Source organism: Nelumbo nucifera, chromosome 1 (genome assembly GCF_055504915.1).
Source record: "Nelumbo nucifera cultivar China Antique chromosome 1, China Antique-T2T, whole genome shotgun sequence".
Classification (NCBI taxonomy): Eukaryota; Viridiplantae; Streptophyta; class Magnoliopsida; order Proteales; family Nelumbonaceae; genus Nelumbo; species Nelumbo nucifera.
Window position 1 is genome coordinate 111,814,640 of NC_142649.1, and position 10,652 is coordinate 111,825,291.

The 10,652-nt window shown below is 37.9% G+C and overlaps 1 protein-coding gene across 1 annotated transcript; it reads right to left on the bottom strand.

Moving 5' to 3' along the window:
- Positions 1-1,838: 1,838 nt before the first annotated feature.
- LOC104587424 (beta-xylosidase/alpha-L-arabinofuranosidase 2-like) lies at positions 1,839-9,064 on the bottom strand. The gene is made up of 7 exons (XM_010245038.3): positions 8,258-9,064; positions 4,806-5,093; positions 4,512-4,681; positions 3,858-3,955; positions 3,255-3,605; positions 2,766-3,176; positions 1,839-2,614 (listed from the first exon to the last, which is right to left on the bottom strand). The coding sequence occupies exons 1-7, from the start codon at positions 8,681-8,683 to the stop codon at positions 2,043-2,045; spliced, it is 2,316 nt and encodes a 771-aa protein (XP_010243340.1). The 5' UTR covers positions 8,684-9,064; the 3' UTR covers positions 1,839-2,042.
- Between the last annotated feature and the right edge of the window lie 1,588 nt (positions 9,065-10,652).

Consider the following 10,652-nt stretch of genomic DNA (forward strand, 5'->3'; position numbering starts at 1 on the left):
TCTAGTTTCCCCTTGCCCCTCCCTTTGCGTGCAGACCCTATCATGGCGACCTAAGGGGTGATTTGTCCAAGAGATCACCTTAAGGCTATGTTTGGTTTGAAGGAAAAAGTAGAGAAATGAAGGAAAAGGCAAGGAAACCTATATAAAATTTGTAAAGATTTCCTATACATTTTCCTTCATTTCCCTATCTTTTCCTTCAAATCAAACATAACCTAATTCTCCTTTACTCTTCTCTTTGACTGAAATTTTTGGATGCCTTTATTCAATAATAGTGGCTCCTTAAATAGGAGATTACAAGAGTCCTGCTCTTAGGGAGACTCCTTGCTGAATAGGGAGACCTTCAACTCTATCTTGATAAGATAAGACTGATAAGATAAGATAAGTCTCTCTTAATCTTAATCTAATAAGATAAGATAAGATAATCTACTAACTTAATAAGATAAGAATAACAAGATAGTCTAATCTAATCTTCTGAATGGATGCCGAATTGGATAGGATGAGAACACCGGATCATTGCTGCTGCCGCTCCCAATACGCGTCCACATCAAAAACCTGGGATAGAGCACTATGTATGTGTGGTTTCTTTCTTGGGCAAAGCAGGAAAAATGTTTGAGGCCAAGGGGTTCATTGATCAGATGCCAATTAAACCAGTAGAAAATAACTTGCAATGTTGAAATGGCGAAATATGCTGCAGAAATAGCAATCTCAAGTGATCCAAATGAAAGCGGATTTTATGTTCTACTTTTAAATATTTTTGCATCTATAGGAATATGGGATGATGTGAAGGAAGAGGATGGACTGCAAAGGGTTGGTGAAGGAACCAGCCCATAATTGGATCGAAATACATAGTAAGGTTCATGTGTTCATTGCAAGAGATAAAGCTCATAGCCAAGCTGGTTTGATTTATTCAATACTGGACAGGTTGACCAAACAGATCAAAGGGGTTGGCTATATTCCTGATACCTCTACAATTTTGATGGATGATTAAGGAAAGTGATTTCCATGGTCCAACAAAAAATCTGAAAATTTTGATTTGATTGTTATTCAAGACAAATACAAGAATATCAAGTTGGTTGGATTGACTTTGCTGCACGGCCTCTCCAAAAGAAACCTCAACTGATTTTGATTGGTAATTAAGATGAAACCATCTCAGTTGATTCAAGTGAACATTTGTGGGATTTATGTCCTGACAGCCTAACCAGGTGCAATTGTGACAGTCTTATGACTCTTATCTGAATGAAGACAAGGGTACAGCTTAATTCTTGCCTGTGGTGGTTGATGTACAAGAGCCTTGGGATTGAACAGTCTCTCATAAATAATGCAAAATATAGAAAATTTATGGTCATCCATATCTGCAACAACTAGAAAACAATTGCCAGTCACAGAACAAAGTAAAAACATCACCGAATATTTCCCTTCGAAGAGTTGGTCTGCCATTGGAGGAGAGGAAGAAGAGATCATAAAATATTTTATATTTACTTATCATCATCATCTAAACCTTGTCCCAACCATATGGGGTTGGTTACATGTATGATGTATCTTGTTCTGCCATTCCATTCTGTTCAATGGCATATCCATTGTTAAATTATGGGGACCCTTAAATCATTTCTCATTATTTAACCTAGTCCTTTCACTTCTTAGTTCTGCAAACTACTTTATAATCTCTCTCTCTCTCTCTCTCTCTCCCCCCCCCTCTCTCTATCAATATTCTTTCTTCATGAACATGTGATAGGCGATTTTCTTGCTAATCATATTCTTCAATTGTCCAAGTGGAAAGATGAAATGCACATGGTACAAATCTAGCCTGGTCTACTGTCAAAAAAGTAAGGAGAATCAAATAAGATGAAGTAGATATTTTTGGATTTCGAGACTTTCATTATGATCATATTGGCCATAGAAGCATTTGAGAAAAGCTTTACCACTCTCTCAGCATACATGCTTGTTGAACCTACTTCCTTGGAGGTTCTTATTACCAATCTCCAAAGAAAACTTGGAGAGAAATCATGCTCTTGCTTCTTGCTTCTTTTCCAAAGGGATCAAATTTAAATTTTGATATTCAAAGAATGTTTCAAGCTCCCTACTTGAAGGACATGTGAACCCAGGGCCACTTTTCGGCTCCCAAGCTCATCTACAACACTCAAATCCTTGCAAACATCCACGTTGAACTTGACCAATTCTTCACTCTGAGCTGTCAGGAAAACCTTCTTAAATCCGAGCAAATGCTTTTTAGGGGCATTGTGTACTGATGGAGGAGTGTTGAACAGGAGAACTGTATGGCTTCCACTCCTCCTTCCCATGTTCCTAACTCTTAAATGAATCTTAAAAGCTAGGTTTTGACAACTCCCTTCAAAGAGATCAATAGATTTGCATCTCTGGGAGTGACAAATGTGACCTTCCTCCAAGGGAACTGATACCAGTTTAGGTGCCCGGACAATGTGATGGTTGAATTGAGAGTAGCTCAGGCCATCACCAAATGAGTATATAGTTTCACCTGTGTAAAACCGATAGGTTCTGCCAGGGTACCCAGTGGCCAGATCTGATCTCATGTTCATGTTTGTCATGGGGACCTTGTCTGCAAACTCTTGTGGGTACCATGTCATGGGTAATCTTCCACCTGATGAACAAGAAAAAAAGGCAAATTAGTTCTGAAATTACACAATTCTGATAAACAGAGTTGTAATGGATTCTGGAATAGAATTCTGGTCTGGGTCTTGTCTAGCAAACTAGTAATCAATACCAAAGTCGACAAATCAGAGCTCGCTTACTAGGATTATAATATCCAAAGATCACATCTGATAATGCGGCTCCTCCAGCTTCACCGGGGTAACCAACCCAAAGAATGCTCGTGATTTTGTCATTGCCTTTGGCAAATGAGATATCCATGCCTCCCCCAGACATGATAACAAGAATTACGGGTCCCTTGGATACATTTGCAACTTCTGTTACCAGAAGTGCCTGCTGGCCAGGGAGATGAAGGTCGACTCTGTCACGACTCTCTGCCTCGATGGATTGATCAGCGCCCATTACTAAAACTGTGGCATCTGCTTGGGCGGCTATTTTCTTGGCATCATCTAGTTGTACACTGCCGCATGCCACATTGGGACAGCCCAGCTGATAGAGAGTCGGAACTGAGGCTGTGAGGCCTTGCAGAGGAGTAGTATATTTGCATGGAGTGCCTGGCAAAACAAACTATAGCGTCAATGGATGCTTTAGAAGGTCTAGCGCTTAAGAATTATATAACATAATTCAGTTACCTTCATAGTTCCCGATCATGGTTTTTGTCACATTGGCATTGGGTCCGATCACTGCCAAGGATTTGATGGCTGTGGGTGACAATGGCAATGAACCCGCACTGTTCTTGAGCAAGACAATCCCTTGCCTCGCAGCTTCACGGGCCAGCTCCTGGTTCTTTGGGGTGCAGACATCCTTGGGGCCGAGTTTCCCATAGAGTTGCTTACTTGGGTCACCATCAAAGAAGCCCAGTCGCAAGAGAGTGCCAAAGTTGTTGCTGATTGCCTTGTTGACGGCAGACTCATCAAGCAGCCCAGCTTTCACTGCAGCCTCGGTATGTTGCCCCAGGAAAGATCCACAGTTGAGATCCAACCCTGTTGAGACCAGCAAATTAATGCACACTTTTGAGTCATGAACAGAAACAATAGCTCAGAAGAAGTCCCTGTATGAAGAATGAAAAGGTGGATGGTGTGGCTTCACCTATCTCTTAACAACTGGGCACGACGACCATTAATTAGATTGATCTGATCTTGGTTGGGCCCCTCTTAGAGATCAAACTGATCAGATGATCCGACATGATTGATCATCGTCGACCATTATTAGTCTAAGAAGGGAAATGCAATTACCTGCCAATATAGTCTTAGCAGCGGCTTCCTCTGGGGTCTTGGTGTAGTGCTGATTGTTGTAAAGTACGTCCACTGAATCACAATCTGAAACGATGTATCTGCAGCAGCAGGAGAGGCAGAACAGAAGCAGCCCAACAAAATCACAATGTCAGGAAAGCAATAGCAAGGGAGTATTAAAACATCTTTTTTTTTTTTTTTTTTTTTTTTACTTTTCAAATTTGAAACTACAGATGGTGATGCATGTGAAGCTGCAGTTTATTCTTAAACCGGGTTCCTCAGTAAAAATCACATTGTATGATCATTGATGATTAATCAAATAATCCTTTCGAGCAGCAAGATTAATTGTTCTGGGCTACTTAATATGAGCAACAATGTAGCACTTTAGACATTGATCCAATGGAGGCCCAGTAGACATTTTTGTTACATGGGTGAGTGATGACCAGTACAGTAGAGCATGTGGTCATGTATTTGTTTTGTTCCCTAACAGTTGAAGACCCACATGGGCAAGAAGACCCACTGCTTTCCTATATCATATATAGAATTATGGATCTAAATCATCTTGCCAAGGTACAGGATTCTAAACAATGGGATTAAGAATTTAAGATAGCCAAAATGCTAAACACATTCAGGAGGATCAAGGAAAAGAGAAGAGACCCATTTAATTTCCATTCTCCTCTAACGACACCGGCGAGAAGATCCGGGTCTGCGCAGGTCGGTATCCCATTTACTTGGTTATAAGAGCACATGACACTAGCAACATTCCCATCAATGACACAGCTCTTGAAGGGGGGTTGAAATGTATCATCCAGGTCTTGTTTAGTAACCTACAAGCAAATTCATAGACAAAAAGAGTGAACTGTTTACTATCTATCTCTTTCTTTGTATAGCAATGAAATGAAGACAACCAAAAGAAAACTAGTACGACTAAAACCACAGTTTGATTACTACCTGAGCATTGAAGTGATAGCGATCGACACCCTTCCATGCATCCACATCATATGCTGTGTAATGCTTGCAGCAAGCAGCAACTTTAAGCCGACTGGGGTCTCCATCATCGGTTTGCTGCAAACCTTGAACATAACCTGCTGCATATTTGCTGGAGAGCAGAGGATCTTCACCTGGAGTCTCTTGGCCTCTTCCCCATCTGGGGTCTCGGAATATGTTGACGTTTGGGCTCCAGTAAGTTAGCCCAGCTAGGCCCACATTGTACATGGCTCTAGCTTCCGTAGACACCACCTGCAGATGTATGTCTCAAAGTTGATTTGGCTTGAAAACTACTTTGACATAGAATGATATAAATCAGCCAACTACAGAGAATCCATGCATGAAGAGAAAGAAAGGTTCAAATAAATTGGGTCTTTTTGTTGGGTGGACAACAAGATCTACCAAAAGGAATAGCTCAATATTTGCTTTTGAAGCTTACCCCTACCCATAGGGCTGTAGCCTGTAGTAGGGATCTCGGGTTGGATTTGAATTTAATCCAAGCCCACTTGATTGTCTTTAGTTTAAAATAAAGAAAAACTAAAGAAGTTGAAAATGTTAATTACTAAATCTATATAAATATTTTAGTTGGACCGGATGTTGGATCGGGTTTTCCCAGACCCGGTGCCCTTAAACTGCTCCCACCTACCATTCAGATACTCATCAAATGCTTGAGGGGCCTAGGGTACTGCAAAAGACTCACACACACACAATCAAGAGATGCATGGACAAGAGAAATTAATAGATTTGTATCCTACTTAACAAACATTATACATGAGAACATTAATTTCTTATCAATTCTGTATTTATGCCATCTATTTTCAAAATTTGAGATTGGATGTTAGGTATGCAATTAATACTTTGATTTTCACCTTCTAGTTGATTGGGATGCTCTGTAGACTACAGAAGTAATAAATGATATCAGTGACTAGAGAAAGAACTAATTCCAAAGATTAATCAAAAGTGACTAATTAGACACGGTACATTTTAGCATTTACAATTGTTAATGGGTCGGATCTATTGATAGAATCAAACCGACTGAACCAATTATATAAGTTCGGGTGTTGTGTATGTGCCCCGATTAACAATTGGGTCGGAACCAGTTTTTGCTGTTCCGAACCAATTATATAGTTTATAATGTATTGGTTTCTTGTTTTTTTTTTATAATCTTTGTTATATTTTGTTTAAAAGGATACATTTCATAGAGAGCATATAATATAACTTTTGTTAAAACACTTGTTTATCATTACATACACAATTTATTATTTTACTGTCATTTTTATTAAAATTATAGTAGAAAAAATGAATTTCTAAGTTGTTATTAATAGGGCTGGCGACAGGTCAGTTTTGTGATGCTCAATTAATAATTGGGTGGATTCTGGTTCTTTCTTTTTCCAAACGGATTCAAACCTGAACTGGTTATTTTGTAAATATAATATAATTCTAATTCTTTTGTAATTTTTATTATATTTTATGTATAAACGTGTAAATTTGATAGATAATATATAAGCTAATTTTGATTAAAAATACTTGATTTATTAATATATAAATAATTTATTATTTTACTGACATTTTTATTAAGATTATATTATAAAAAAACTAAGTTGTAATTTTTTAAATAATTATATTTGTCAATATAATTGGGTCTAACCTGATTATCCCAACCAATCAAGAGGTGGCTCGTTCATGTATTAATTGGTTTGTTCCAGCACTGACGCAGAATCAAATCCTACAACCACCACTGTGGGAAGAAAAGGGGTCAAGGGGAGGTTTAGTGGTGCATAACACGCACCGAATCCCAAAAAAAACTAATTATCCCAATTATTAATTAGTATGATTCTGGGTCCAAGGTTTTTTCGTGATTGAACTGTAAATTTAGCCTCGGATCAATCTACACCACTTGTGAAGAAGTTGAGATCTTTCTAACCTAGCTTTTATAATCTCACCTACTTATATTATAAATGATTTGTCCGAATCCATTGTCTCTTGCCAGAGTTCTCATTGGGTAAGGAAAAGAGAAGAAAACAATAGAAACAACCTACTTTCTTTTTCTTCCCAGACTTGAGTTGGTTAATACTTATGTTTTTGTAATTATAGGGTTGAGAGTTTGTTTCGAGAGATTGATGTACTCGGATTAGGTGGGTTATGTCGTCCCCTGTATTATTTCATTTATATTGATATTATTAATAAAATTTTAAGGTGGCCATCCCTCTGCCTCGAGTAAAATTTGGGGATTTAAAAAAAAAAAGAAAAAGAAAAATCACTCCACAAAATTTGACCTGCAAATCATGCTCATATTTTCCTTTTTTCATTCCATCATTTATGTTGTTGGGTTTGAGGATCTGATTGGTGACCGGTCACTTGGCCTCCTTCATTATTAGGTTATGTTTGGTTTGAAAGAAAATGTAGGAAAGGGAAGAGAAAAGTAGGAAAACTTATACAAGTTCTATAAAGGTTTCTTTACCTTTTTCCGTACTTTTTTCTTCAAACCAAACACAGCCTAAATTCACAATTACAACAAAATTAAGCTAAATATATGAAGTGTGCAATGCAATTAGAAGATTAGGCTGAACAGCTAGGCCCTGTTGATATATATATAACATCCCCTCTTTTTTCTGTCCACCCTGTATATGAACAGTTGTAACACATCCTTTTCACCTGCCTTATAAAAAAGCAGTAAAAAGCAACTAGTTGCTTCCTGATTTCTCAAGGGTATTTTTTTCCATCAACTTGGTAGTGGAATTATTTTATTCTCCTCGGTAATTTTTCCCCCTTTTAGGAAAACAGTACATTAACTACCACCTTTATTAGTTTAGTAAATAGTAATTGGCTGAGATTCTTCTCATAAATTTAGTTTAGGAAAAAAATATATAAACTTTTGAAGATATAAATTCAAGACTATGTGGCCCTCCACATGCAAACTAGTAATAATCAGATCAAGTTCAGTTGGAAAAACAGAACACGGTTCAGACTAACAAATGAAGATCATGACAATGAATGAAAGATTCAGTATCAACTCCACTCAAATACTGATTCTGGGATTTACCAGTTATAGTGTAAATCCAATCCCATGTTTGAATTCAAATCTAAAACATATTCCCTTGAAGTACTACTTCAGAAGCAAGTACATTCTTCTCAACATTGCAGAAATTTTAAACTAAAGTCTGAATTAGCTTAGTTACTTATAAACCCATGTCTGGCATTCAAAATTCTGAGAACAGAAGGGAAAACATTTTGAAAAGAAAAATGAAAAGAGCAAAAACTAAAATAGGAGCCTATCTTCTCCATACCAAACAGAATTACTCGGTAAACTAATAGAAAAAAACATCTCCAACCCACATTTGAATCAAACCCAGGGTCCATTTTCACCCAAACGATCAAGAATCAAGATCAGAAATGAAGAGTAGGATGAGACTTACCTTTCCAATGTCCTCAAACAGAGACGTGTTAAACGAAGCTGCAGTTAGAATGACCTGAGGAAAGCTTGTAGCACCAGGGACTGCACTTGAGAAATGGGTGCCGGGACCCACGTAAGATACTCCATGTAAAGCTTCAGACCACCACTCATAGCTCGGAATTCCCAGCCTATTCACTGCCCCTGCTTTACTCACCAAGAAAGTAATCTTTTCCTGCAATGTAAGCCTCTCCACTAGATCATTTACCCTTGCAGCAATGTCCAATGAAGTATTACAGAACCCAAAGGCAGCCAAGCCGGGATTCTTGCCAACATCACAGGCGAAAACTGGAGATTGGCCTGAGGCCCCTTTGGAGCCCAGGAGAAAAAGAAGCTGAAGAAGGAACACTAAGAAAGCAGAAGTTTTAGCTCTGTTTCCTCCAGAAGCCATGGCTCTTTTGTGTTGCAAGGCTCCAATGGAGGAGGAGGAGGAGGAGATTATATGGGTATGGTTTCGTTTTCAATATATAGAGCAAATATATTTATATCAATGTAAGGCAAATTGTTTGTTTTCAGCCCGTGAGCAAAGAGGTGAAGCTGACTCTGAAACTCCATTTAATGGTTATTACAGAAAAGAGTAAGGAAAAAGACAGATAGGGCGAGAAAATCTAGCTTTCAGAAATTCATTGGCTTTTGAGTCCGTAGAGAACTGAAGATATATTTTTGTTTCTTTGTTCTTTCTATTTCCTTCATTACGAGTATTTGGAGAGACTCTACTCAGAGAGAGAGGAGGTCGGTTTTCTCGGGACTGGAGATATTGGATTTATTCGTGCTTTCTACTGTTTTTCACTTTCACATGAAAGATGGAATGGTTGATTCCATCATGCACAAGTTCCCTTTTTAAATCTTATCATTTCCAACAAAATTATGGAGTCCACCTAATAACAGGCAGATATGCCCATTAACACTAATGGATCTGCATTATGGGTATCAGTGATTTGATATGATAACTAGAGGGAGATCAATTACTTGTTGACGCTTATCTGATGTTGATGTGGTGGTGGGTCCTATATCCATTGATCAAATCTGTTCTCTGGTTCATAAGCTGTAGGTGCTAATTTTTTATAGGTGCATTAGTTTACAGGTTTATTACCACTAAAATTTACAAGCAATCCAAGGGAGGAGTGGAACTAGCTAGCAAATAGCCATTTTTTATTCTTTTTGTTTTTTAGTTAAGATAGCGCCCTGCTAAGATGTCCATGTACACTTTGTCCAAATGGGTTCTTTATTTTTTTGGATAAAAGTACAAAATGGATTCATGTGAGCAAATTTAAACTTAATCTAGGATAGGTAAAACCGTAAAATAGCGACTATAATAGTTGATTCTATTCAAGACTATACATACTATAGAACAAGTGAAACCAATGAATGAATCAATGCAGAAATTTGTCTTAGTTAACTAGTTATTTAGTGCCGATTCTTTATTATAATGTGCTTCTTTTTCTTTTGGAACATGTGTTAGGTTGGAGGGAATTGGGTCTGGTTGGGGTAGGCTCAAGCTCAACCCTAAATTGCCCAACTTCATTTCTTCATTCTAAACTTTTTTTTGGGAGATTCTGGTTCCAACATATTTGTTTATTTGAGGGTGGATGCTGCTCACTAGTCACCACAAATTGGCAAATTGAACTCATCTCAATTATTAATTAATGGATTCAAGAATGCCAACCTAGAAGAGAAAACTAATAGAGTGGAGGGGTTCAGTAGTTCTGGTTGCTATATAAGAAAAAGACCTCCTGCGTAACAGGATGGACTAAGTGACAAAGTATGCATCAAATTGCTTCAGACTAGCTGTCTAGATAAAAATTCAAAACTTTGTATCTGGAAAGTGATTCATTTTATCATAATTGTTGGAAGTGGGCTGTGCAAATGCAATTCTTTAGAACATATCCATCATCTTTTGAACTACTTCAGTATTTCTCTTGTTCCATATGTAACTAAATAGGAGGTGTAATTAAGAGGGTAGTTTTACAAGGGAGATGTTAGAAACTTAGAATAGAAGGCTCATGTTGTATTATTGGAAGCTTTTCTGCTCTTTAGCTGAAGAGAGTTGCTTTCAAAATTAGTTATCATGTCTCCATCTGTTAGTTACTTGTTTTGTTGAACAAAGCAGAAGCATTGGAAGGGACGTCAGACGGCTCAGTAACCCCACTAGGCTTTCATATAGTGACTGATTGTTGGGACTAGAGAGCTGGGACCAGTTTTTGGGTTGAGTTAAGATAGGCCAGCCGAATCATCAATGTCCCCTTGCTTGAAAATGGAAGTAAAGCAGATCTAGCTGGAGTTGAATAGACCTCATTCTATCAATCAACGCCATCTATTGATCATATACATTAGGCTGTGTTTGGTTGCAATGCAAATAA

Excerpts from the sequence above, each read along its gene's own strand:
- LOC104587424 (XM_010245038.3), bottom strand. The coding sequence starts at position 8,683 with ATGGCTTCTGGAGGAAACAGAGCTAAAACTTCTGCTTTCTTAGTGTTC. Across the intron at positions 5,094-8,257 it reads TGTTTGAGGACATTGGAAAG|GTGGTGTCTACGGAAGCTAG; the intron begins GTAAGTCTCATC and ends ATACATCTGCAG. Across the intron at positions 3,956-4,511 it reads GGAGAATGGAAATTAAATGG|ATACATCGTTTCAGATTGTG; the intron begins GTCTCTTCTCTT and ends CTGCTGCTGCAG.